General features: G+C 36.1%; 5 protein-coding genes and 1 pseudogene across 23 annotated transcripts; 2 read left to right on the top strand and 4 right to left on the bottom strand.

The window, feature by feature from the left end:
* Positions 1-183: 183 nt before the first annotated feature.
* On the bottom strand, positions 184-6067 carry LOC147924870 (uncharacterized; annotated as a pseudogene).
* Positions 6068-8734: 2667 nt separating this feature from the next.
* On the top strand, positions 8735-9568 carry LOC104758650 (protein GRIM REAPER). Its single transcript, XM_010481554.3, has one exon. The coding sequence runs from the start codon at positions 8824-8826 to the stop codon at positions 9331-9333; it is 510 nt and encodes a 169-aa protein (XP_010479856.1). The 5' UTR covers positions 8735-8823; the 3' UTR covers positions 9334-9568.
* Positions 9569-9606: 38 nt separating this feature from the next.
* Positions 9607-11933, bottom strand: LOC104758651 (uncharacterized). The gene is made up of 10 exons (XM_010481555.3): positions 11547-11933; positions 11192-11301; positions 10962-11093; positions 10815-10888; positions 10617-10722; positions 10439-10507; positions 10276-10340; positions 10096-10194; positions 9909-10008; positions 9607-9823 (listed from the first exon to the last, which is right to left on the bottom strand). The coding sequence occupies exons 1-10, from the start codon at positions 11689-11691 to the stop codon at positions 9761-9763; spliced, it is 963 nt and encodes a 320-aa protein (XP_010479857.1). The 5' UTR covers positions 11692-11933; the 3' UTR covers positions 9607-9760.
* Positions 11934-11962: 29 nt separating this feature from the next.
* On the bottom strand, positions 11963-14857 carry LOC104758649 (proton pump-interactor 4). 3 transcript variants are annotated; one of them, XM_087495614.1, is made up of 5 exons: positions 14304-14857; positions 13858-14172; positions 13494-13766; positions 13295-13393; positions 11963-13194 (listed from the first exon to the last, which is right to left on the bottom strand). In XM_087495614.1, the coding sequence occupies exons 2-5, from the start codon at positions 14164-14166 to the stop codon at positions 12493-12495; spliced, it is 1383 nt and encodes a 460-aa protein (XP_087351740.1). In that variant the 5' UTR covers positions 14167-14172; positions 14304-14857; the 3' UTR covers positions 11963-12492. The 3 variants fall into 3 exon arrangements, with proteins under 3 accessions (XP_087351740.1, XP_087351741.1, XP_087351742.1); XM_087495615.1 differs by having other exon boundaries at positions 14362-14677; XM_087495616.1 differs by lacking the exons at positions 13858-14172; positions 14304-14857 and having other exon boundaries at positions 13295-13386; positions 13494-13634.
* A 5843-nt stretch (positions 14858-20700) lies between these two features.
* Positions 20701-22958, top strand: LOC104758646 (beta-glucuronosyltransferase GlcAT14A). 5 transcript variants are annotated; one of them, XM_010481542.3, is made up of 5 exons: positions 20701-20903; positions 21298-21793; positions 21872-21947; positions 22036-22151; positions 22256-22958. In XM_010481542.3, exons 2-5 carry the CDS (start codon positions 21373-21375, stop codon positions 22756-22758), a joined length of 1116 nt encoding a protein of 371 aa, XP_010479844.1. In that variant the 5' UTR covers positions 20701-20903; positions 21298-21372; the 3' UTR covers positions 22759-22958. The 5 variants fall into 5 exon arrangements, 4 of the variants coding, with proteins under 4 accessions (XP_010479844.1, XP_010479843.1, XP_019094692.1 ...); XM_010481541.2 differs by having other exon boundaries at positions 21187-21793; XR_015586357.1 differs by having other exon boundaries at positions 20726-20903; positions 21187-21793; positions 22040-22151.
* Positions 22821-26478, bottom strand: LOC104758647 (protein SPA1-RELATED 4). 13 transcript variants are annotated; one of them, XR_015586355.1, is made up of 9 exons: positions 26172-26432; positions 26030-26088; positions 25384-25885; positions 25138-25295; positions 24163-25051; positions 23908-24080; positions 23503-23814; positions 23350-23409; positions 22821-23249 (listed from the first exon to the last, which is right to left on the bottom strand). XR_015586355.1 is itself a non-coding variant. In XM_010481548.3 (9 exons), the coding sequence occupies exons 3-9, from the start codon at positions 25654-25656 to the stop codon at positions 23061-23063; spliced, it is 2028 nt and encodes a 675-aa protein (XP_010479850.1). In that variant the 5' UTR covers positions 25657-25885; positions 26030-26088; positions 26282-26478; the 3' UTR covers positions 22821-23060. The 13 variants fall into 13 exon arrangements, 8 of the variants coding, with proteins under 8 accessions (XP_010479850.1, XP_010479853.1, XP_087350541.1 ...); XR_015586356.1 differs by having other exon boundaries at positions 26020-26088; positions 26282-26386; XR_015586354.1 differs by having other exon boundaries at positions 26282-26386.
* Positions 26479-27759: the final 1281 nt, after the last annotated feature.

Below are 27759 nucleotides of genomic sequence, written 5' to 3'. Positions count from 1 at the left end.
AAACGCAAATGCTAAATACAGTTGATATATGATTTCCAAATTCTTCGTCTGACAGGCTAAACTACGCCCAATTTCTTACTATAGCTACTTGAAATACTTATAGCAATTAAACGTGGAGTCCCGCATCTTTTTTTTTTTTTGATCAAAGGCTTATAATATTAATTAAAACGGTTTGAAGCCCAACTACAAAGAACCAGATAAAGCCCACTTGGTTAATTCATCTGTTTGCCGGTTTAGATTCCGGGGAACAAAAGAAAAAGAGCAAGAGGCAAAGACAGTCGATAGAGAGAGGATATCGTATTGAATCCCATGAAGATCCTTCAATTGGAGCTTCGAATTAAGAGCCTTGACCAGCAGCTGCGAGTCGGAGGCGAAAGAGAGGTGCGTGAAACCCGATTCGATTGCAACTTCCATGGCGGTGAGAGTTGCCATCGCTTCGGCCATCAGCGGTGATCAAACATGCAAGACAAGATCTGATCCTTGTCCGATGATCTGGTGGTTTTGATTGTGGAAGATCCATCCAAGACCAGCTTTAGCTTCCGTGTTCCAGGACGCATCCGTGTGACACGTTACGAGATATATTTCTGGGATCTCTGTAGGATGGAGATTTTGGGGGTTGGGTGCCTGGGGGCTTGAGGGTCTATGGGGTTGGGATTGTTGCCATTCCTTAGCTCGAAGTATGGCGAGGAGAAGGGCTTCTTCCGGCGGGATTTGTTTCTTACTAAACACTAGGTTGTTTCGAGAGGTCCAAATGAACCACAAAATCCACGGGTAGAGGGGTCCATCACTGATTCCAGATGGGGGCAAACAGGTAAGCTTTGTCAACGTCTTTAGCCCTGATTGGATCGAGGGGACTTTGGTTGGGTCGAAAGATTCTTTGAAAGGGGCTTGGGACCAGATTCTAGTTGCAAAAGGGCAGTGAAAGAAGAGATGGAGTTCTGTCTCCGCTGCTTGACAATGGGGACAGAGTACTGAGTCTATAATTCTTCTACGGGTTAGGTTTTCTCCCACAGGTAAAGCGTTCTGAGCTAGTTTCCAGAGTAGAAGCTTTGTTTTAGGGGAAGTTTTGATGGCCCAGACATGCGCTTTCCAATCGAATTGACTAACTTGTGCTGCTTGGTTTTGGTTGTTTGATGCGAGGGGGTGGGTCAGGGAGGAGAGCTTCAAAATAACCTGACTTGGTGGAGTAGACACCATTCTGATTAGGTAACCATGCCCATCTATCCGCCGCATCGTGTTTGCTGGGTTTTATCTTCAGGATATCAAGCTCATATTCAGGAACAACTTCTCGAATGCGTGGGATGTTCCAGGTAAGGGAAATGGGATCAATGAGGTCTTATACTGTCCAGAGGTGTGATTCTTGTGTGGGGGGACCCATTGGTGCACTAGGGAGATCCTTTGACAGCCACGGAGCTCGCCAGAGTGGTATAGTTCGTCCTGAGCCTACTATTAAACCAACTCGGGGTTTGAGGAGGTCTCGCCCTATGCAAACGCAGCGCCAGCCATGGGAGGCAGAGTTGGGGACCGGACAGTCAAGAAATTTCGTGTGGCGACAGTATTTTCCAAGGAGAACTTTGGCTAGGAGGCAGGAGGGGTGAGTCAGGATCCTCCAGCTAACCTTTGCTAGCAGTGCATCATTAAAAGTTTGTAAGTCTCTAAATCCCAATCCACCTTCCTTAAAGGATTTAGTCATTTTCTGCCATGAAACCTAGCACATTTTCTTCTCAGTCTTTGAATCCCACCAAAAGCGCGTAAGAGCTGACTGGATTCGCTTACACAGGTTATTTGGGAGTTTAAAGCAGCCCATGGTGTATGTGGGCATAGCAGAGAGCAGTGACTTCAGCATAGTTAGCTTTCCAGCTGACGAGAGGAACCTCGAGGACCAGGTAAGAGCACGTTGTTTGATTTTATCAACTATCTCGCTGAACAGATCCTTCTTCTTTCGCCCAAATAGTTCAGGTAAGCCCAGATATTTGCCTTGCCCTCCTTCCTTTTGAATACCAAGGATGGTTTTTGCGATGTCCTTTACTTCCTGGGGGGACTTTGCAGAGACAGTAATTGAAGATTTGGCTTTATTAATCTGTTGCCCCGAAGCTTGTTCATAATGTTTCAGGATTTGGAGGAGTTTACGGCAGCTAGTTCGGTCAGAGCGACAAAAAAACATGGTGTAATCAGCAAAAAGAAGATGGTTAATCCGCGGACTGCCTTTTGAGACTCTGATTCCAAGGAGACTGCCCTGATCTTGTGCCTTAGTACACAGTCCAGATAGGACTTCACTGCAAATGATGAAGATGTACGGTGAGAGACGGTCGCCCTGTCGAATGCCTCTACCTGGAGTGACGGAACCCAAGGCTGTGCCATTGAGAAGGTAGGAGTAAGATACTGTATTGACACATTGCATGATCCAGTGAATCCAGCGAGGGTGGAACCCCATTCTCTCGAGGGCAGCCTGGATGAAATCCCACTCAAGTCTATCATAAGCCTTGCTCATGTCAGTTTTAACTGCCATGAAGCATCTCTTCTTTGCATCTGACTTCTTAAGGTAATGAAGCGTTTCATGAGTTATAAGCACATTATCAGCTATAGCTCTTTGGGGGACAAAGGCTGATTGCGTGTCTGAAATACAGGAGTGCGGGATTGGCTAGAGTCTCATGGATAGGATCTTCGAGATGATTTTGTAGTAGACCGAGCAGAGAGCTATAGGTCTGTAGTCTGAAACTTTTTGAGGGATTAGGATCTTAGGAATAAGTCTCACATGGGTGTGGTTAATCTTTTGTGGTAGGTTGCCTGAGACAAAGAAGGAGTGGACCTCAGAGATAACCTGCGGTCCTATAGTTTCCCAATTTGAATGGAAGAAGCTTGCTGAGAAGCCGTCCGGACCCGGGGCCTTGTCAGCATGCACCGCAAAACAAGCATTTTTTATCTCAACGTTAGAGGGCATTCTGATGAGCTTTTCATTCATCTCCTGTGTAATACAAGGAGAGAGTCCGGCATCTACTATTGCTCGTCGCTCTACGGATTGGGAGGTAAAGATGTTATTAAAGTAATCAGAAACTGCTAAAATTATCTCATTTTCCTCAAACACTGGTATACCCTCTTGTGTTCAATAACGGAGATAGTATTGATAGCACGTCTCCCTTTTGTAGCAGCATGAAAGAAGCTCGTGTTTTTGTCTCCTAGTGCAAGCCAAAGATTGCGACTTCTTTGTTTCCAAAAGGATTCTTCTTTTCGGTAAGCAGATAATAGGTTGTTGTTAATAACATCAATGTTTTCCTGTGTGCTATCATCTGCATTCATTGCGTTCTGTAGTTGTTCTCGGAGTGCTAAGATTTCCTGCTGACTGTTTATATGCTGGTCCTTGCTCCAGGTGATAATAGCCTCTCGACAGTGACCAAGTATTTGGTCAACAGTAGCAGATGAGTTGAGATTCCAGGCTTCACAGATGAGTTTTGTGACTTCCTGGTTATCCTTCAGGCAGCGATCATATCTGAACAAACCCCTTCTCTTTTTCTTTTTAGGGTTGAGGGAAGTAACAAGGGGACGATGGTCTGATCCTTCAAACCTCAGGTATTCACTACGCCCTGAGGGATATTCCATTATCCATTCACTGTTCGCCATGGATCTGTCCAATCTACACCTAACCACATGAGAATGTCTTTTCCCTCTCCAGGAGAGAGGGTTGCCTGTATGTTTGAGATCGAAGAGGTCACAGGTGGACATAAAAGAACGAAGATCCGAAAAAGAACTTTCTGGTCGTTGTGTGCCTCCCACTTTCTCCGCAGAGTGGATAATATCGTTGAAGTCGCCAGTAAGGAGCCAAGGGGAGGATCTGTCTGCTGCAAGCTCCTGGATGGAGTTTAGGACACCCAAGCGCTTTGTTCTGTCAGGTTCACCATATACAAAGGTAGCAAAGAAAGACCGTCCTTTTGCTTTGATCTTTGCATCTACATAGTTTTGACAGGAACTAAGAATTTCCAGCTCTATACTCTTTCTCCAGAAAAGGGCTAATCCCCCCGAGCCAGGGGATTGAGGGGGAACCAGGTGGTTGGAATGGTAGTCAAGCCAATCAAGGTGTTGCAATACGGTATCAGAGTTATTCTTGGTCTCCATGAGGAACAAGATATCAGGGAAAATAAACTTCTTTATTTCCCTTAATCTCTGGACTGTTATGGGGTTCCCCAATCCACAACAGTTCCAGCTTACAATTCTTAAGGAAGAGGGGCAGACGGACTCTGAAAATCCGTCTTTTTCCTCCTTACTGCAGGTATTAGATTGATCCTTAGCGATTCTATGGGCCTTGAGGAATCAGGTAAAGCATTTGGGGGGTTCAGATTCCTGCTTTGGTTTGTTTCCGGGGTTATATCAGTGGAGTTACGGGAAGACTCTGAGGTTTGAGATTTGGAAAGGCGTCTTGGCGTTGGCTTTGAAGGCCCTGCTTTATCTGAGCCCTTATGATCGCTGGCTTTCCTTGGGGATCCTTTGGTAAGGTTACGTTTCTGGGATTTCGCACCTGGGAGGCTTATGGTTTGCTTAGTAGCTTTTTTACGAACGGGGGGGGGGGGCGTCCCCTACCTCGCTTACTCACACCTGTTTGATTTTGATTCGCAGAAGGTAACACCTCAGTGCTTTTAGAACTTTGGGGAACAGTTTCCACTGCTACCTGACTATACGTTTCTCCAGGGGCTTGCCTAGCTAGATTTGCAGCTAGGATTGAGTCTGCAGTGGTTTCCATAAGGTTCTCAGAGTCGCTTTGGAGGACTCTCATTCTTCGTGCTGTACTCTCCGTGGGATCAGGACAAGACATGTACTGGATAGTAACTTCCCTGAGGTCATTCATTACTTGATTTCTCGACAGAAAGGAGGAGGGGTCTTGTTCAGTAGGTGGAGGAGGAGGTAAGATTGTTTGCTGTTCTCCTAGGGGAGGGGGAGTTTCAGGATCCGGGTTAACAGCTTCCCGTTCTAATGGTGGTCTCCTTGCACAGGATGACACTGAGTTTTCTCTTAGTTCTTCTCTTGACGAAATTGACTTCTCTCGCCATTGTAGGTTTCGGGCTGGTGGAGGGGGAGGTTGATATCCAGTAAAGCGTTGCCCAGATACTGAAGAGCGGGTTGGTGACCTTCTAGCAGGGGATCTTCCTGTACGTCGCTCTGAAGACGGATTCTTTTGGTGGCAGGGGGATGATCGAGAGCCTGAACTGGTGCGAACCCTACCACTCATATCCTCAAAATTCCTCTTTCTTGATGATGAGGATAGGTGAGGTTGAGTACCTCTAGAGTTTGGTAAAGTGCTATTTCTTGGTGGTAAGAAATTATCTTGGGGGGTATAGTAATTTCTCGAAGATGGTTTTGGTGCAGGGGGTGGTGGAAGTAGGGCTGTTGCATTAGTGGGGGATGGAGCTCTGGTCCTTAACCCCGGACAGTGTGATCTTTCGTGGGTAAGACGGAAGCAGTGGGAACAATGGTTTTTGAGGTTTCTATACTCAAGCCAGATTATAGCCTCTCTACCATCCTGAAACTCAACTATAGTTTCCTTTGTTATAGGTTCCAGGCCATTCACGAGAACTTTGAGTTGGATCGTAGATGATGTGATTTCCCAATCGAGAAACTCTCCAAGGACTTCCCCTATAGACTGGAGCATCTCCAGCTTCCAGTAGTGTTTAGGTAGACCTTGAACCGCTACCCAAAAAGGTATTTGTGAGGGGAAGGAAGAGGAAATAATGGGTTCCCATCTTTGAACAATAACCATCCATTGATCGAAGTGATATGGTCTGTTTGCCAGGACGCGAAGGAGATCCTCTTCTGAGTCAAACTTGAACTGGAAGCATCCGTGTCCCAGATCAGAGCCCGTTGCTCTACCAGTTAAATTCCAGCGGTTGAGTAGGTAAGGGAACAAGGCCCAGATTCGTTGGATGGAGGTGTTGGTGAGTCGTCCTATGAGGGTGAGGGAGTTTTCTTGAATCAGATCGGATGTGTCTACCTCAGGAGCTTTGACTCTTTTGCGGATGGGAGGGGAGAAATCTTCCACCTTTTCTTTCCCTTTCTGGTGGTAGGGAATTCGGTTTGACATGACGAGGAGACTTGGGGGGAGGTTTAAATAGGTTTGGGGTGAGGGGGAGAGAGGGGAGTAGCGTAAGTAGATGTGACTCGAGTAAAGGAGAGGATGCGTCTTAGAGCAGGGGTAGTAAATGCAGTTAATCTACCAGGAACTTCTTGGAGAAGTGTTGAAACGAGAATTTGGTTGGAAGATCTCGTTGAGTCCCGCATCTATGAGTTACTATAGCTACTTGAAATACTTAAAGCAATTAAACGTGGAGTCCCGCATCTATGAGGCCATCTTTATAGGGAGAACATGAGGGGTGTTCTTAGCCCAAAAAAATAGAAAAATAATGAATAGTGGCTTAGAACACGTTTTTTTTAGTTCTTAATGTAGAACTGATCTTGGCTCAGTTCTAAGCTGACGTGGCAAGCTGTGAATGGATACAATTTTTTGCAAATAATTTTTCACAAATTAAAAGAGGATCTGATTGAGAATATATAAAATAAATTTGGACATTAAACTATATATTAATTAAATAAAATGTTTGTGTGCTTTAATTAAGTAATATGTTTTTTTTTTATCTTTAATGTTTTTATTGTTTCATAAAAATTTGGTATTGTATTTTGAATTTTAGTAAAAGTTTTATAAGTTTGCAATTTAAATGTTATTTTATAAGTTTTTATAATTGTAATATGTTTAAGAATATTATATTATTAAATCTTATGATCTTAAACATGTTCTCTCAATAACTAACTTTTTAGCAAAAGATCTTAACTACTGATCTTACATTATTTTCATAATATTTTTACTCTAAGAACACCTAAAATGGTCCCCCTATAAAGATGCCTGAGATTCAATCTCCTTCGATTACTATTATAGTATTATCCCACATAGTTTATATCATTATTTAAAGATTCTTGTCTGAGTTTTAATGCATATACTTTATACAATTGTCAACACCCATAGGCTTCATAGCTTATACCTTTATAAGCCTTTGCATGTCATGTGCGGCATAGAGTTTGGAATCACTGATCAGATTATATAATTAACGAAAAACACAATTATTTCTTATATATTTCAATATAATTAGCTGTGCGCATAAGGTTTATAATTGAATCCTCCTACTTTTCTGTACCCGCCGGCCATTAATAAGTGGAAAAGGTCAATGGTCAATGACAAATTGTCACAACGTTAAGGACCTCACGGTCCCGGGTAAAGTATTCAACTTAGATGGTTACGAAACGACTGTCACGAACGATAGATAGTGACACGTAAAGAGAGAGAAGCACATTACAGTCGCCAGGTTCCGTTGCGCAGTAACCGTAACCGGTGTATGTGACTCTTACCGGCTTTAGTGGCAAAAAAAGAGGATCTAGTTCCACCGTCACCACACGTGCGTCGTTTGAACAAAAAAACTCTTGTTTAAGAGACAACTCATGTTCATGTACTTGATGATCACTTGTGCTGTTTTCTTATTGGTGGTCTTTTTTTTTCCCACATGATTTTTAATTTTTATACTTATTTAACTCCCTTTTAAAAATTATTTTCGTACACGTACGTTGTCACGAATTAAACTATACTCAAGATCAAACAAATTTCACATCTACATATAATAAAATACAGGTACTATGATTCACAAAAGTTATGCCCAGAAGGCCAGAACAAAACAAAAGTAACCTTTTGATCAAATTAAAATAAGATATTTATAGAAACGTATTCAAAGAACCGAGAGTTATACATAAATCGTATGCATTATTTTATAGAAACGTATATATCAATGTAGAACTGTATTCTAATCAATGAGAAGCAAATGTATTATATTGTTCATACCGCCTATATTTTGGGGGTGACATGTTTTTTTTTTCTTTCGGAAATTAATTACATTAAACTTAGTACCAAAAATAAAATAAAAATACATTAACCTTGAATCAGTTATATCCAGATACAGTCTTCGATTGAGCCATGGAGGTGAATTAGATACACCAGGACAAAAATTTGAAATCAATAACCAAATTTAGCCAATTTATAAACTGCTTCGTTACAGTATTGTTCCTTACATCATTTGCCGACATGCAATTTTAATTTTTTTTAGTCAAGCAAGTATATTGTTCATATATACTGCCTACACAATTTTTCTTCTGTCAAAATTGACAAGTCCCGATTCATAGTCAATTTCTATTAGGCGGAGTAACGCAATTTAATGGAGTCGAACTCCGGTTGGATTGGTCGTAGACGTGTTGTTGTAACTATTTGACTAAAGACACTTCACTGCCTAAACAATTTTTTAGAAACAATAGATTATTTTCTAGTTTCTGACGTTTGTAATCCAAGTTAACTTGTTTTTTCTTTTTTACTACTTTCTGTTATATACTTGAAAAATTTTAGAAATATCCTTTCTGTTATTTGTGAAAATATCACAATCTAAAATTAGTATTAAACTTTTTTTACTCTATAGTCAATTTTATATTTTATACTGTCATTAACCATAATTGTTTTTCTAATATTTTTTCACCAATCAGATCCAAAGTTGTATGACGTAATCTAGACAACAATCACTTGTGGGTAGCCTAGATTTAATTAATCAATTCAATTTAACAACTGCTTATTAAAAGTCAATTTCTATTAAATAAATTTAAATTCGAATTTTCAATAATGTGTTTGCTGCCTTAAAATACCCTTCATTGGCAAGAACACAGATCTTCTCTTAAGTCCCACTCTTCCCTTCCTTGCTTCTTCTCTGCTCCAAAGCCAAACTCTCTTTGGCTAATTTTTTTACATAAAACAAAATGGCCATTAAGCTCCCTAATACGTTCATTAAAGCCACCTCACTTCTCTCCTTAATCCTCTATTTCCTAATAACAGCAACACTTAGTCCTACCTTGGTTTTAGCTGATGAAGAAGTTGTCGACCAAGATGAAGACCCGGAGTACTACATTCTTGACGAAGCTCCCTCGATACTATCCAATGTGACTATTTCATCCAAAACCAGGCTACTAGTTTCCCAGTACAAGAAGATCAAGAAAGGAATGAGATGTCACGTCGCGAGTTACAATATTTGCAGTGGCGTAAAAGCGAACAACGGGACAAGCCTATTGCATTGCTGCAAGAAGCATTGTCGAAATATCCTAGGAGATATGAATAACTGTGGTCGATGCGGCCACAAATGCGGTTTCGGGCAACGTTGTTGTGGTGGAGTTTGCACTTACGTTAACTTTAACCCTAACCATTGTGGGAAATGCACGAGGAAATGTGCATCCGGGGTTAAATGTGAGTACGGGTATTGTGGGTATGCTTGATTTTAAATATTAAAGAAAAAAAGAGACGAAAATGAGTGCTATATCGTAATTTTGAGTTGTTTTCTAGTTTTGGTTTTCTTGAGGGAACCGTTATTAGCATACGTAAGAATTTCACTTCTACAAAATCTTCATGCATAGGCATGTTATGATTTTGTAAGTGAGTATACCAATATATGTAAACACAAAAATTATTATTTAATAAACATAAATAAATAAAATATTATACTCTTCATCATTTTTTCGTCGGTTCTTTTACAATATAGTTGAGATCCATTTGTTGGTTTCATAGATTAATTTAATTCATTCATCTTATTTTAGCTATGATTATACAAAATGTCAACAAACGAAGAAATGAGAACAAAGAAACAAAAAAAAAAACTGATTATGAGAAGAGAAAGAGAGAAAGGTCCTTTAAACTTCTTTCTTTCTAAATATATCTGATGATTTCAACTGCAAATTTTCCCTTCTTCGTTTCATTGATCTCTCCAATCTGTGATTCAAAAACAAGTTAACACAAGAGTTTAAATACTTTGGAACTAATCACTAAGTAAAAACTCACTTTCCAAGTTTTTTACCTTAAGTCTCCCTTTCCCGCTAACGGAGACAACATCACCAGTCTTCACTAAGGTTCCGTTCTTAGTAACGGTTGCCCAATTAACCCGAACGTCTTTACTACTGCATTTCGCAGAAGAATGCTGTTTAGCTAAATGAGAATGCAGTGAAAGATCTCACATAGACGAAAGAAAGTTTTCTTTTACGTACCTAATCAGGTCAACAAGCTTTGACCTCGAAATCTTAAAACCAGCACTAGCTACTGCATCAATTCTCAACGAGGCTTCCACAGTTTTAAAGGTATTAGTCCTAATTAATAAACAAAATAATCAAGCCAACGTAAAAAACCTTTTCACCGCAATATGTTTATAAGTGGATTAGCACTCATACCTAGGAGGTTCGTATTCAAGAGCAAGCAAAGGTATCTTCGTACAAGTTACACCAACATTTCCAACCTATGAATAAATTTTTATTTTACATCACATGATCAGAGAGTACTGCAGAGCAAGGATTTAGTCAATGGATTATAAAGATTAGCCAGAAAAGTTTAAACCTTGTCGAGAGCAGAAACAACAAAGTCAACTAGTTCAGGAACAATCAGGACCTGAGCTCCCTTTTCCTCCTTCAGTAATCATCAAAGTCATTTATTACCAAAGAAATGATGAAACAAGGAAAGATTTTGTAATGAAGCTGACAAGTGTTGTTACAAAGAATCAATCAGATGATGGAACCTGAATTAAGATATCCCCAAGTTTCTCCCTTGAAATTCCTGTGCCAAGAATCGCGCCGAGGAAGTCACCATGAGAACAAGATTGAAACCCAAAATCCCCTGTGATACTATCAGTTGAAAAAAAACCAACATAGACACACTCAGATTTAGACAAGAAAAAAAAACTCAAAAACAGAACATTACAATTGAAGACTTGTACCTTAAAGCTGCAACTATATCTGGATCACTGGTTAACACATCAGGATGTCCAATAGAGATCCTACACCGTTCAGCCTAAGAGACAAAAGACAGATTCCACCTCAGCATATTTCAGAGGAAGCTTTTCGTTGAAAGATGGAAAACAAACCTCAGGGTAACCTCCTTGAGAAACTATCTTAACATCAACAAATTTCCCCAATACTGAAACTGATTCTTTAACAACAGGTGGTGTGAGAAAATCTGTGTGCAGAACTTCTCTTCTTGATGCTGCACGTCTTGCCTACAAAAAAAAATCACACCATTGAGATACACTGAGAATGAAGACCTATCCTCAGAGAAACAGAGAATTAAGGTAAGAGAACAATGGGAGAATAATACCATTTCAAGAATTTGCTTAACTTCTTTAGCAACAGCTTGGTCTCCAACTCCTTTGAGGAGGAAATCTACATCTCCCTTTATTGCTTCTGTAACGTGACATCTTCTCAAAGCTGCAATTTTTTTTTTGGACATTTCATCAGAAAAAAACAAAACTTTGGTGAAGTCTCACACACAGTTAGCTTGATTGTAACATGTCACACAAGTTCATGCCCTAACCTCTAAATTCCCAATTAAAAAGTTGCAAAATTTAATCAAGAAGAGTCAATTGAAGGTGTTCTCCGTCAAATAAGTTCGATGGTGAATCCAAAATCATCACTAATTTCAGACAAAACAAGATAAGTAATGGGGAATGAACCTGAATGTCGGAGAGGAAATGAAGCGGGAATGGAGAGATTTGTGATTAGGGTTTTGTGATTTGTGCGAAGTTGAGAAGAAGCTGCTACTGACCGGAAAGCTTGTCTCAAGATGACCCATGGAGGAGCCAAGCTCGTGACAGCCATAGCTGTTTTCGTCTCTGAAACCTTTGCTTAAGGAGAAGCCTCTAAGTCCCTTAGAAGGTTACTTGTTGCCTAATAGAAACTCGGACACCTTACTCTGGCACAGAAGGTTTAGTCCTAGGCTCCTAGCAATGATGTATACTATAGTAGCAAAGCAAAAGCCTCTGGGAACTTTCAACTTTGGTAACTTTTGTTCTGTTACATGACTGAGAGCGCATTTGGGAAGGCGTTATGTTTTGTTGTTTTTACCTTTGTCAAGATTTTCCAAATCACATTTGAAGACGAGAGACTTTCGACTGTAATAAAATGGTAAGTACATAAACATAAGTTTTGTTTATGTAAAAATAGTAAAAAAAAAATCATGAGGTCTCTCTTCCATGTACAGACATTCTAAAGCTAATACACAAGACTAAGAGTAAGAGGATGCCTTTTGGTTCCTACAAGTCAACTAAAAGTAACTGCATTTGGAGTCATTGTCAAGACATTTGCATCCATGGAGAGATTTCTTGAGGTCATAAAGTTGTTCCGATCAAACATCTTGACCTGATCCTTGCGCCAGCGCTTTTTCAGAGTGACTAGGTCATGCTGTGTTCGACCGAATCAGCTTTGAGATGTCAAACATATTTCATCGTGGAGGTGAATGTCTCTACGACTCTGAAAACGACTGTTCAAGTCTACTCCATTGACTATGACATTATTGCCAATGTCATTTGCTTCTAAACTAACTATAAACCTTGAACCTGTTTGCTCATCACTTAACTCTCCAAAAGACAGACAAACAAACCTTTGTTAATCTTCTTCCCCTCATCCAAAGTAATAGAAGAAAACCAGGAGAGCAACCAGGAGAACAACTGCAGCGGAAGAAACAGTCCAAACCCATAACCTATAAGCTTTTCTACGCTTCAGGATGGCTTTTAGGACAGCCTCATTTCCTTTTTCGTAATATCTATACCTAAAACTTCTCTGTTTCTGAAACACTGATCTCCCATTTAATAGTTTCTCCTTTTCTGGTTTTGATGCATCGGTGACTGTCTCTCTTCTTCTATCTACATCCAAAGAAGCCTTCTTCTTCTTCGCTTTCTTCTCAAGTTCCTTAAGTTTCTTTTCAGCTTCCTTTTTAACTCTTATGGCAGCTTTAGCAGCAGCTTTTTCATGTAGCTTCCTCTTCCTTTCCATTGCTAGCCTAGCTTTCTCTATCTGTTCTTCTCGTTTCCTCTCTTTCAAAATTTCTTCATCAATCTCTTCTTTATCCTTTTCAAGCTTCTCATACACCGGGATATCAATATCCATACAATCATCAATCTCCTCCTCAGTACTAAACCTCTTGAGTTCTATTGCCTTCTCCCCTGCTGTTTCACTTCCATGCTCAGTATCTACATCGCCTTCCGAATCCTTAATCTGCCCATTGCGCCTCAGCTTTGGCTCCTCAAGTGAAGGCAAGATTCTTTTCTTGTAATCTTCCCTAAAAGCCTTGTCATTGTTCCAACGAGACATAAATTTTTCAACCTATCGAAAAGACAAAACACCAAAGACACATTAAGAACAAATGCTTAAATCTCTCAGTCACACACACACACACACACACCAATAGACTGATAAAACAAACCTCGGAATTAGCAAGCTCTTCAAGATCTCTAACATTTCCAGAAGCAGCCAATTCAATGGCTTTCATGATCACAACACGACTCTGGAAAAAGGCTGCATTCTACAACACAGAATACACACGATAAATAAAAGATCTTTTTACATCCAACTTGACAGAGAAAGAAAAAGACTTTAACACAAGGAAAAAGCTGTAAACGCACCCCCTTGTCACGTTGTAATCTCAACATCTTAATCCTTTCGACGGCTTTGTCTCTTTGATCAAGCACAGAAGCCATTTGAACATCCAACAACTCAATTTCCATCTTAATCTCACTTAACCTCTCACTCAAGCTATAAATTTCCCCTGTAACCACTTCTTGATCCTTGTTCATCTCCAGAGTCGTCACAGACTGATGATAAGGAAATATGGCATTGTATTCATCAAGTGACGAGACCAATTTCTCCACTGAAGCAACCAGAGACAATCTCTCAGCCTACACATCATTTACACACTTAATCAAAAACCTTTTTTCCAAATTGTATAACTCAACAAAACCAAAAAGAAGAGTCAAGAAATGTTCTCACCCTTTTGGATTTCAAGCTGTTAGCAATGTGAATCCGGTCAGTGTTACAGTGATAAATCTCATCATTAGCTTCATCAATCTTGGTCTTAATCTCAGGGTTATCGTAAGCGAACTGCTTAACGAAGTAAAAACAGAAACGATTCTCTCCAGACCACTCTTCTTCCTCAAGTAAGCTATCACCGGAAAACACAGCTTCGTCGTCGTCTTCCTCGGTGGTCACCGTAACCGTCGATGACTCATCGTCGTTTAACTTCCCGATAACAATTCGACGCACATCGAAGCCGTCACAGAGTAAAATAGGCGCACTCATTTGTTCCTAAAAGATCAGACCTTTATATCAGAACTCATGAAACACGAAATAGCTAAAGATCAGACCTTTACATCAAAACTCATCAACAGATTCAATTCTTGATTACAAAAAAAAAACGCAGAATCACTTAACATTACCCAGAAAGAACACAGTCCAAGAAGATAGAGAGAGAGAGATAAGTGTCGAATCAAGAACCTTACTACAATCTTGAGGGTTTTAGCTGAAGAAAAAGATCGAATTTTTAAAGGGAAGAAAGAAAAATTCAAAGTTTTTAATGAGAGAAAAAAAAAAACAGATCTTTCGGAAATCAAGAAAGAGGCTAGTCTTGTTCTTTGTTGATCCCATAAGAAGAAACTGAGGAAAGATTTTTAAAAAATTTCTTGTTTTTGCGTTCACATTTCAATTTTTATGTTTCTTTGTTTCTTCTTGCAAACCAAATAACACGTTTTTTAATTTTTATTTTGACAACTATTTATTGTTATACTCTTCTTTGTTGACCCTAGTCTTTTGTATGTTAATCTGAATCTGAATTAATCAAATACTAATTGACATTGTTATCAATTTCAGGTAATAACCGTGGCCCATACGGAGGGACCTCTACCATATGACTTGGTCTTTTTTTGTTGACTTGTTCATATGATACAATTATTACAATTCAACCCAAAAAAAGAAAAAAGAAAAAAATCGTTTTCCTACACTGACAATTAAATCCAACTAACATTGTTTTTAATTATCACATTCACATAGTTAACTATCACATTCAATCGGTTATTAAAAAATTGAATGTATAATTTATTACTCGAGTACATACTAAAACAAAATAAAATTCCAAAAAATTGAAACAAGGTGAAGAAATAGAGAAATTTTATCAAACAATGGCAAAGTAATAATAAAGAGAGAGAATGGTAGTAGTAGTGTTTGTTGAAGTGTTGTTATCACAATTTCCTTATGCGTATGTTACAATTGCATAACCCAATGGCTACGGAACATGTTGCATTTATACATTTTCCTTACAAATAACAAAATTGATAACATTTTTTTAAAAAGAATTTCATAAACTACACTCACATCTACAAATAGAACTCTCTATATTATGTTGCATGACAACGGAAACGGATACGCGCGAGCAAAACGTTTCGAAAACAGAAAATAATTTTTTTTTCTAAAATTAAGAAATCAAAAACTTTTGGAAACGTATATATATATATATATATTATATATTTGTATACATATGTATATACATGACACCAAACCTAAAAACTCTATCAAAAGGAATATTTGAAACAATACAAATTCAAAACATAAATATTAAATAGTTGAATTAAAATTATATTTTTTTTAATATTAATACTTTTAATATTATATGTATTAATATTATATATTTATATGTATTATGAATATATATATATATCCAAATTATTTATTTATTAAGTTCTAAAACTTTCTTTTGTCGTGTTTCCAAAACAGAAATGGAGTTTCCATCGTGTTTCCAAACATAAATGAAAAAAGTACAACAAAAAAATATCAAAGTAAAATATGAATATAGATTACATAATATATAATAATTGTGTAAATATTTGTAAAAAACTAGAAATATGAGAGAAAAAAAATTATCATATATTTAATGGAACAACAATTACTTTCAAAAACTACAATTATTAGGATAAAGAAAATAAGTTAAAAAAGAAAATCAAACACAAAAATTTAAAGGTTTTTCAAGTCAAGAGGTTATTCAATTATTAGTGTTAAATTATAAATTTATGTTATCGATTAAAAGTCGATGTATATTATTATTTTCAATAATAGTATAATATAATTAATCGTATATATATATATATATATATAACTTGAGACTATGTTTGTCAGTGTTTAATTATAAATAAATGTTACCGATTAAAACTAGAAGGATTTGGTGTAAATTATTATTTAGAATTCTAAATAATATAAATAATTAAAATAGTTTGAGTGATCTATGTTATTTGTCGTTTTAAAATTTGAAAAATGGTGAATTTTGTTAAACAAATGTATATTCAAAAAAGAAGAAAATATTATTGAAGTGATCAACAATTCAAATAATGTATATATTTAAGAGAAATGTATAAGGTTACTTGAAATTAAACATATTAAAAAAACTTATTCTGAACATCACACACACACAAAAAAGTGAAAAATACTAAAAAGAATTTTGAAAAAGCTATTTGTAGAGTTTAATTAAAATTAAATTAAAATGTGTTTGTAGAATTTTAATGAAAATTTGAAAAGAATCCTATTTTGGATAAATACACATATTTAAAAGATAGAGTAATCTTATGAGTTTGTACAAATAGGAGAATAAAAAAAACACTATATAGAACCATAGTAGACTATACATATTTTTAAGTAGAAAAAATTATATATATGAATATATTTTTTCTTTTTTCAAATAGTTAAGATAAATGTAATATTTGATGTTATAATGTGATGTTTATGGATATAAACAAGTCTAATTATGAGATTCATAATTCGGAAGCAAAATTTAAGTGTAACACAAAACCGTCAGAGAAAGTTCGAGACAAAAAATGGATATATTCTCTTAGATTTTTTTACATCTGTGTCAGTAAGTAATATAACTCAACCGATAAAAAAAAGAGAATGGGAAGATGAAAAAGATAAAAACAAAAATACTTACGATATATCTTCATAATCAATATATTATAAGTGAGATAATATAATATGAAAAGAGAGTAGATGCAAGAGATGACGAGTGTATACCAGAAAAAAAATAATAATTAATTGTGAAAAATATTAAAAGAGATAGATAAGTTATATACTGCTTAATAAAATAAATTTAACATCTATATAGATTTATACTTTTTCGCGAGTTATAAATCTAGTAGATTATAATTAAGATTTTAAAAAAAATATATACCATTGTCATGCACCATAAACATTAATTAGTTCTTTTCTTCCATGCATGTTTGAACATTCCCGGTCGATTTCCATTTTTTATAAGGTAAATGCCATCAGTTTTGGCAACCCAATGACGCTGTTGAGCACATTGACCAATGTCGGCCATGCTGTATGCTATAAATTCTTGACTATATCGCAGGTACAATCCATATTTCAAAAGACAAGTCCAATCTGGCTTTCTGCCTAATATGTCCTTGACCGAAATATTGTAACTCTTTTTGAATTGTATATTTCCGCCAACCCAAGAGTCATATCTGGAACGACAACGGTACTGGAGAACCAAACCGGGACCAAGACTGTTCTCAATTGCAAATTGGTTTGGCTGACATGCTACATTTAACCCACAACACATTGCAATAACAAACATACAAATCATCAAACGATTCATTTTCTTTTTTATCTAGGATATTTTGGGAGTAATATGAAACTTTTGGGAGAATAAGATGCATGAATCTAATGACATCAAAGTGTAGTATTTATAATGACTAGGTGCTTCCCCACGCAACGCGTGGGTTGTGGTGTAGTTAACACTTTCTTGTTTTTTTTTTTTGGTCTTTTTCGTTTTCTCTTTTATATTATTTCGTTTTAATTAGGTATGTACGGGTTTTGCCGTCACTTTTATTTATACACTATATATTTATACTATTTCGTTCAGATGTGTATAATTGTGGCGTTTACTTTTTATGAATTATGAAGATGTTGTTTCTTGCTTTTGAGGATCCAATCTTATCATTGACTGATATTGTTTCCAATACATTTATTGTATTATAGATTATTTAATTAACTACTTATGTAAACCCTTCATACGTTGATGTTGCAATAATAAGTTATTTTTAAAAAATATCTTCCGTGTAAGTGATTATGTTTGTATGCCCATGTTTGGTCTAATATCAATAAGATCGTTTCTGTTTTTCTTTAGTTGGCTTTGAAACCAATATTGAGTTAAGCAAATAATGGGTCGAATTATGGTGTTAATAAGTAATATAAATTCTTATGTATATATATTGTATATATGTGACTATAAATTTAGCTAACTAAAAAATTATGTAATATATAAATACAATCTTGAACATATATATATATTTATTTATTTGTGGGAGGAATGTATGAAATTATTGGATAGAAGTTATTTTTGAGTTAAATGACCTTTAATGTCTTTAAAGTGAGTTAAATATTAATAAATTTTTATATGTGTCTTGACTTTTTAAAAAAAGAATACCAAGTGTTTCCTTCCAAATTTGAAGTGATATAGTATTTTAGTTTTCTTATATGATTTTGTGAACTTCAATGTAAAAGTTCTTCAAAGTAATAAGTACACTCACTGATTGAATTATAAAATTTGGAGAAATGTTTATTTCATTTAATCATCTGCTCTTTTAAATAAATTAAATAAGTATGTTGTTATTGCTACAAATAGGACAACATATAATATAGTTTAACCATGGAGTTAAGAAATGGAAATGGAACTTGTGATTGCAAGACAAAATGCTTATATGTTACACATTGATCGTTTAAAAATGAATAGGAACATCTAATTCTCAAATAAAGTTGATTGTTTTGTTAAAACCAACATATGTGAATTTAAATTTAACTATGCAAATTTAAAAAATAAATATGAATAGATTAGAAAGGCAAGAAATATAAAAGAAATATTTTTTCTATAAATAAAATAAAAATTGAAAACAATGTTAAATATATATAATACTTTCTACATTAAAATATAGAATCAAACTCTTACAAGTTACAACACATATGAGATATAACAACATTTGATATTGGTAGGAGAGGAAGAGAGAATGTTTACTATAAGATGGTAATCCAAATTAGATAATGGAGATGAATCTTTAAAAAATAGAACAATGTAATATATATATATATATAATACTTTCTAAATTAAAATATAAAATCAAACTCTTACAACACATATGAAATATAACAACATTTGATATTGGTGGGAGAGGAATAGAGAATGATTACTTATAAGATAATAATCCAAATTAGATAAGGGAGATAAATCTTTGAAAATAAGAACAATGTAAAATATATATCATGTAGTCTCTAAAATTAAAATTTAGCATTAACAATTTACAATGATATTTCATTTTTTTTTACAACCCATACAACAAAAATAAGAAATCAAAAATAACAAAAAAAATTGAAAAATGATTTGAGGTATTGTAGAAGAGAATGAGAGAATGTGAAAATGAGATAGTAAAAGAATGTCAATATGAGAGAATGATAGATTGAGAGAATGCTTATTTATATGATAAGAAATGATGGAAGTTACATTTAGAACTATGGAGTTACAATAGTAATTTATTGTGTTTGAATAGAATTGAGTGGTAGAATATGATTAATGCATAATTTATTTTATTTTCAGTTATAATTTTATTTTAATGTGTGAGTTAAATGTATTGTGTTTATTGGATCTTAAATATTGTTTAAAGCAATTAGAAAGCAAATAAAAAAATAAAAAAAATTAGAAAACATTAAATGAAAATCAACCAATAAGGAGAGATCAAAACCCTACTTTTATATATATGATTTTGTGCGGTTAATAATTTAGTCTATTTTTGTGTGTGGGCTTAATTAATAAGTTAAATTGAAACACAAATACATATGAACTAAAAATAGATAGTGTAGAAAAGTATGGTTGAACTAGTAAATAGAAAACCAAAGAAAATCAACGTTACAACTACAAATTTTGTTGTAAAATTTATTGGAGTTTGAACGATTCTTAGTGATAAGGATGTTGGTTCTATAATATATGAATTAATTAATTATTGTAAAAGAACTTGTGTTGCAGAATTTTTCAGCGTATAAGAATAGGATATCTAGTCTTATATATAGTTTAAGCCTGTAAGGGCACTATCTTTTTAGGAGATGGCTTAAGCAAAGAAGTTAATACCTATTTATTGTATATACGTAAACATAAACGCAAATGCTAAAAACAGTCGATATATGATTTCCAAATTCTTCGTCTGATAGGTTCAACCACGCCCAATTTCTTACTATAGCTACTTGAAATACCTATAGCAATCAAACTATATACATAATAAAACACAAAATATAAAAAATTATATTAAAAGGAATATTTGAAAAATGCAAATTTAAAACATAAATATTAAATAATTGAATTAAAACACTAATAATATTATATATATATTTATATGTATCATGAATATATATTTCCAAATTATTTATTTAATAATTTTCTAAACTAAGTTTTTTTTTTGTCGTGTTACCAAAAGTTTCCACGGTGTTTCCAAACAGAGAATTTTACGAATTTTGTTTACGTGTTTTCACGAGTTTCTGTTTTTAAAACATTTCAAAAACGAGAAACATACCTTAAAAAGAGTTTTCATGCAACATATATTATACAAGTTTTTGGAATATGTCAAGAAAACTATATTCGTGTTACCAGAACGGCAAAATCGTTTATTTTTTCTTTAGCAGATAATTAATTAATGAAATCGTTTTCGCATAGCAAAAATTAACAAATAAAGAAAAAACGGAATTTAAAGTCGTTTTCGTGTTGTAGCTTCAAAAGGATTGGATATAACCTCTCTAGGAAAATTTCTATCTACTTTTTTGAGGTTTTAAAAGTTTTTTAAAATCTTTTTTTTTTTTTTGTTTGGAAGGATTTAATAAAATGTTCTCTCTTCATCGTCTCTATATAATAATTCTAGTCCACACAAAAGTGTTTTAACTGTCTTCACACCAAACGTATCAAACAAAGCAATAATCTCTCTTCTTCCTCTCTTGCACACCACTACAGAGGAACTCAGGTACCAATCTCTCTTCTTCCTCTCTTTACTTATCGTGTGAGACGTTTTTTTTTATTGTGTGGTTTTCGTGAAGAGTTGCTTAATTTGTGGTCTGGTTCATTAATCAACTTAGAAATTGTGATTAGAGATGTTTTAGAGGACAGAAAACATTCTCTGTTTCTGTTATGTACTTGAAATCTTGATTTGTTTGAAAGTAATTAGTGTGTGTGATGATGCTAGAGGCCTACTTCGAGCTTGAGCTGATGTATTTATAATCAGGCTTAAATTGATGATGTATTTGCAGAAGAAAATTTGCTAACTAAAGAGGTTTTGGTTCTTTTGCTTTGGTGTCATCGTCATGATTTTGTCTCATGATCACAAACTCTGTTCAATGGGGTATGTAATCATGGAGAAGAGATTCGTATGCTCATTTGTGATCACATCTCTCGTCTGCGTTGTTCTCCTTGCAACTTCCTTCAACATTGGTTTAATGTCTTCCCTTCGACCACCAATCAACGGAACTTTATCTCATTCAGCTGAAAATGATTCAGAAGCCAAGGACAAGCTCCCACGTTTCGCTTACCTTGTTTCAGGATCTAAAGGAGATCTTGAAAGTCTTTGGAGAACTCTTAGAGCAGTGTACCATCCAAGAAACCAGTACATTGTTCACTTGGATCTTGAATCACCGGTTAACGAGAGATCAGAGTTGGCTTCTCGCATTAAAAAAGATCCTATGTTTTCAAACATAGGGAATGTGTATATGATAGCTAAAGCTAATCTTGTGACTTATACCGGACCAACAATGGTAGCGAATACACTTCACGCATGCGCTATTCTTCTTAAAAGAAGTCCGGATTGGGATTGGTTTATCAATCTTAGTGCTTCGGATTACCCCCTCGTGACTCAAGATGGTAAGTTCTTCGATCTTTTTCGTTTTGTTCTTCATCTTCCTCTTGTTAAGACTGACAAACATTGTTCTATGTTTGAAGATCTGCTTTACACGTTTTCGACTTTGGACCGGAGCCTCAACTTTATCGAACACACAAGTAACTTAGGGTGGAAATAGTGAGCTTCTTCTCTCAGTTTATGAACTCTTTTTTAGCTTTTTCATTAGTTTGAATCTAAAGTTTATTGGTCATGTCTCTCGGTGAAGCAAGAAGCGGGCAATGCCATTAATGATTGATCCTGGACTCTATATGTTGAACAAATCAGACGTTTTTTGGGTCTCTTCTAAGCGAAGTTTACCAGCTGCTTTCAAGTTATTTACTGGTCAGTACTGTTCTTCTAATCCTGAAGTTGAAAAAGCAGAATCACTCTGTTCTTCTTGGTAGCAATAAAGTTTGAAACTTTTTTTTGTCTGTTCTTTTCCTCAGGATCAGCTTGGATGGCTCTATCACACTCATTCGTGGAGCATGTCATATGGGGTTGGGACAATTTACCAAGAACTTTACTCATGTACTACACCAATTTCGTTTCTTCTCCTGAAGGTTACTTCCATACAGTCATATGTAACACGCCAGAATTCTCCAAAACCGTGGTGAACCATGATCTTCACTACATAGCTTGGGACAAGCCACCGAGACAGCATCCTCGCGTGTTGTCCGTAAGAGACATGGAACAGATGATTGCGAGCGGATCTGCATTTGGTAGGAAGTTCAAAAGAAATGACACGGTTTTGGATAAGATCGATAAGGAACTCCTTACGCGGATGAACGAAGACGGTTTTACTCCCGGTGGTTGGTGTGGTGGGAAACCAGAATGCTCGGTTGTTGAAGACATGGCTAGGATCAGACCTAGCTCAGGGGCTGAGAGGCTCAAGGGGCTTGTAGATAGGTTAGTTACAGAGGCTAAATCAGGAAAGAATCAGTGTGTATAGAGAGAATCAATTTCTTGTGGAGGAGTATATTGCAGTTCCAGGCTATACATATAGATCACAGATTGATTGTATAATTCTTTAGAAGTGATTAACTATTACTTGTATGTTAAGTTACCACTGGTCTCATTAGGGTTTACTATAAGTACTATACAAATACAAAGATCATATATATTCTTCTATACACAATTCTTTAGTAGCAACAATGTTTTCACTCTTTCTACTCTCTCTCTCTCTCCCAAAAATTGTTTCCTATACCAATCAAACCCTGGATAAATACCATGTTGCTCCTGAGCCACATTGGTTCAAACCATCTCCAGAATCTTGATGTTGCCAGTGGAGTTTGCAGCGACTAAGGTCGAGGACTGTCCCCGCCAGCAGACTGAGGATATGAACTGTGAGGCATCGTCTACTTCAAGATCCGACACAGGGTCTATAGTTTTGAACTTGTACGACAAAACCGGCATTGGAAATGCCTTGTGGTACACAAAAACCTGTCAAGGCACAAGAAAGTCACGCTTATCTTCTTTTTGCAACAAATAAGACCAAAAGTTCTTCCTTTTTTGTATATTTTTGAAGCGAGAGTAAACATACCTCATTAGTCTCCGAGCCTGTTGCTATATACCCGTCAGAGGCCGATAAGCCGACAAAGTTCTACACACATTGCATGAACAGAAATGTATTTATAGTCTCAGAATGCAGGCTTGAAATGAAGCAAAAGAAACCAAGTTAGAATTAAAAAGGTACCTTTACATTAGTGTGTCCCATAAATGAGTGAAGAGGCGTTTCGTTAACACCGGAATTTGACATTGATAAGTCCCATAGCTTCAGCGTGTTATCCGTAGAAGAAGAAACGAGTGTTGATGAATCTAAAAACCTGACATAACTCACGGTCTTGTTGTGACCAACCATAGTGCAAAGAGGAAGCTTGGGGTTCCTTAGATCATAGTAGTAAACTTTGTGATCTGCTGAACCAAATGCTAAAGACCGACCCGAGTCTGACGGAAACTGGACACAACATATGTTTGCCTTTGTCTTGATGGTTCCAATACAAACTCCCTGAAACAGAGGAAAACGAACTCTTAACCGTTAATATACATCCCTCAAAGAACTAAATTCTCGCATTTCCAAGAAATCGTCTTTATATAATACGTTTTGGTTTAGTTTAGAAATTTTGCCTGATTGATACTCCAGAGCTTAAGCGAACCATCATCACTACCGCTGGCTAACAATGTTGGATCTGCTGATGAAATGTCGATGGACCAAACACGCTTCTCATGCTCCTTCATCTCTGTAACCAACTGGCTTCTTGCAACATCCCATACCTATGAAATTATTAAAAGTTTTGTTTAGACATTTTTCGTTGAGTTTTATACTTCTACATCTTATTTTCAATCGTGAACTTACCTGAACCACGCCTTCAAAGTTACTTGATGCGATTTGGCTCTTAATGTAACTGTTCCAACATATACCACTAAGCTTAGAGCGGCTAGCAAGTTCCACAACCGGGTAATGAATGTCCCGGCCATCTTTTATTATTGACTCACATTCAAATATCTTGATTTTCTTGTTGACGCCAGCCGTGGCAAAAAACTCTCCATCACGGTCAAAACCAATTGCACAAACAAGGTTAGACGAGTTCAACAAATCTCCTTGCTTCAAGTCCGCTTTCACTTGTAGCTTACTAAAAGATAAATACTTGCACAAACCCTCGAGGAATGGATCTATCCACCCGCCTTGTCTAGACTCATTGATAGGATCTTTAGTTGGTTGTGCCGGGCTGCTCACTGAACTTCTTTCTGAACTTCTACCACTACTACTCAACGCAGAATAGTATCTAGCCATTGGTTTTTCAGCAGCAGCAGCTGCCTTGATTTGTCTGTATCGCGTAGCAAAGTAGACTGATTCCAGTTTCTTTATATTCCTCATTAACCGAGAGCTTTCAAGAAGTGTGCTTTCTAGAGTATCATCAATGGTATTATCATCATTTTCTTCCTCTGCTGCAGTGGTCTCAAAACCTTGTCTAATCCGTTTTCTTGAGGCTAAGTACGAACGAATATCACTCCCTTTTTGCTGTAAAACCAACTGTCGCTTAACGACTTGATCAATATCAGAAGAAAGAAGCGATATTGTATCCCGCAATTTGTCTGCAGCTTCTTGTTTTCTCTGTTGAATCAGAAACAAGAACTCCAGCAATAACTCCTGTTCCTCGATTCCATCCTTTAGCTCCATGGCAGCTTCACGTTCTTCCAAGTTCTCTCTAGGTTCGTTGATAAACTCACTTTGTAGCAACTCACTACACCAGACAGAGAAGCCAATACTATTAAAAAGAACAAAACGTTTCCGAATGAAAACTAAAACATCAAAGAGAGAATCAATCACCTCATCGTTGGTCTATAGCTAGGCTCAGGATGCAGTAACCACAAGCAAAAGGAAGCTTCTTTAGGACAACTGAGCAATATCTGAGGTGGAAGAACACGATGTCTTAAACTAGACATAGTTCTTGACTTCTCTTCTCTTGATGAAACAGGGCAAAATAGCTGCACAACAACTAACATTCATCAAATCAGTATTCTCAAGAAAACAAAGCAGCTAAGAACATATAAATCCATCTTTTCACGCACAAACCTCAAAGAGAAGAACACCAAGACGGTAAACATCAGAAGCACAAGTACTCGGAGACCCACTATCTTCTTCAGGACTTGTATACCAACTCATCTCCATTGCTAATATCTGTTTCATAGGGAAAGGTTGCTTCTCTGCTCCTTCTGATCTATTGCTTCGTCTTTCTGATAGACTCGAGCTCCCAACCTCTCTAGACTTTGTTGTAATCTCCTCATCAGACCCGGAATCCGAACAAGAAGCGGATTCGATAAAGGAAACATGGTTAAAGGAAGACATAACGAAACAAGAAGGCCTAACGTTATGAACAACAATGCCTTGAGAGTGAGCTGCATTGACAATCTCAACGATTTGTCTGAAAACGTGAAAACACTCAAACGCATCAACGGATCGGTCTTGATTGTCTAACCACTGACGCAAGCTAACATCTTCACATTCCAAGGCTCTCACAATAGAGCCATCATCAACAAGTCCCAAGTTATCGTCTTTGTTTGAACCAAGTAAGCTTCTGACATAATCAATGTGAGACAAAGACTTAGAACCATCCGTAAAAAACTCTGAAACACCAGAGGTATTATTATTGTTTAATCCTCTGGAATTAGATTCTGAAGAACCCTTCATCATTTGATTTTAAAATCTAACCAGAAATTACCAAAAGACAACTCCTCTGTATCCTCCAATACTTCATTATGATCCCATCCCAAAAGAACCCTAAGAGAAGAATCGAAAAAAAGTTAAGATTTTTAAAAGGCCCTTTGACAGAAAACACCAAAACCAGATATAAAAAATGCAACCTTTGAATTACATATAATAAAAGAGACAAACACGAGTAAGCTTGTACACCACTAAACTCTCTATATAGGAAAAAGCAAAAAGGAAGAAGAAGATAAGAAGAAGTAAGTACTTGAGAGGACTAAGAGGCACCGAAGAAAATGATCTTTTTTGAGAACCACACATCGCAAACACACACCACACAAACACACACAGTTCGTAGAGAGATTCATATAATTAAATTCTCGGCAAAAGCAAAAAAAAAAATCTATTTTTGGGCCTACGATTTTTACTTCACAGTGAGGGTTTTATTGCTTTTTATTTTATTTCATTTTAGCTTTTTTTGTTTGCTAATCGTCACTTCTCTTTCCACGCAAGCAACGTGGTGAAACGACGACCTAGGAATCACAAACAACAACGAACGTAAAGCGTGTAAACCTTTTTCTTCGTATGTTTGGTTTTGGGCCAAATACGTAAATATATGCAAACAATAGGGTCAAAAGCCAAAAATTGTTGTTCAAATCTATACTCTCCGATTTTTTTTACTTGTCGTTCTTTGGACACAAATCAAGAAAATAGATTAATGTTCTATTATATCCCTTCTTTAATACATTTTCTAATTTTTTATTGATCAAAATATTAAAATAGTTGGAATAAAATTGATATTTTTACCAAACATATGCATTAAAAACCTAAAATGACAAGTATTAAAAAACAAAAATTTTACTCTAGAATGACAAAAAAAAAAAAAGCTGGAAATGGTATTGAAGAAGCCTTACAAAAATTTTGTACCTAGAAATGATGATTGTACTAGTATATATTAGTATACGTTTTTGTAAGGCTATATTAGGAATTTTAAGCAATGGTATTGAATTGAAGAAGCCTTACAAAATTTGTACCTAGAATGATGATTGTACTAGTTGGAAAAACAAAATGGTTTGTTGTATGTATTATTGGTTTTGGTGAAGGGAAGAGAGAATGTATAGGTGGGGGGAGCATTTAATGACCAGAGGGGAGTTTCTATTTCCATGGAATGGATTGAGACAAGTCGACTACTCTCTACAAAGCTAAATTACAAAACTACATGCGTCCGGACACGCCACGTGTGTTTTCTATTCCTATGATTACTGATTAGATAACGTAGCAGCTCTCCGTTTTTTATAGAAAGGGTGTTATTAGATTTTAGCTCTATATTTCTTCCCTTTCGTGATAGATTTTTTCTTTATTTAACAAAACACGTTGGAACAAGTAGTTTTAAGCCTTATGAGTAATGACTGATTTTTAAGTAAGCTGCATACTAACTTCGGCATCACTAAAACTACGGATTAGAAGAGAAGCTATTAAATGCTTGCTTAACTAAACTAAACCGGATTATTAGTTCCAATTTCCAAACCTCAAATTCAAAATGTTGCGAGGCTCAGCAGTCAGCACCACGACTGTTGACCCGGCTAAACCGGTTTTCTCCAATAAGAACTTTACGGAGGTATAGGCTATACCGTATAGCCCAGTTTGGCAATTTCAATATAAAGGCCTCTTAGGATACTTGACGTTTTCTATTGGACCATAACAATAGCCTTAGCCCTTGTACCCAATCCAAGCTTTGTAGTTTGT

Source organism: Camelina sativa, chromosome 17, assembly GCF_030686135.1.
Source record: "Camelina sativa cultivar CO46 ecotype springtype chromosome 17, ASM3068613v1".
NCBI lineage: Eukaryota > Viridiplantae > Streptophyta > Magnoliopsida > Brassicales > Brassicaceae > Camelina > Camelina sativa.
The sequence above is the reverse complement of the archived record's forward strand: the minus strand, read 5'-3'. Positions and strand labels throughout refer to the sequence as shown.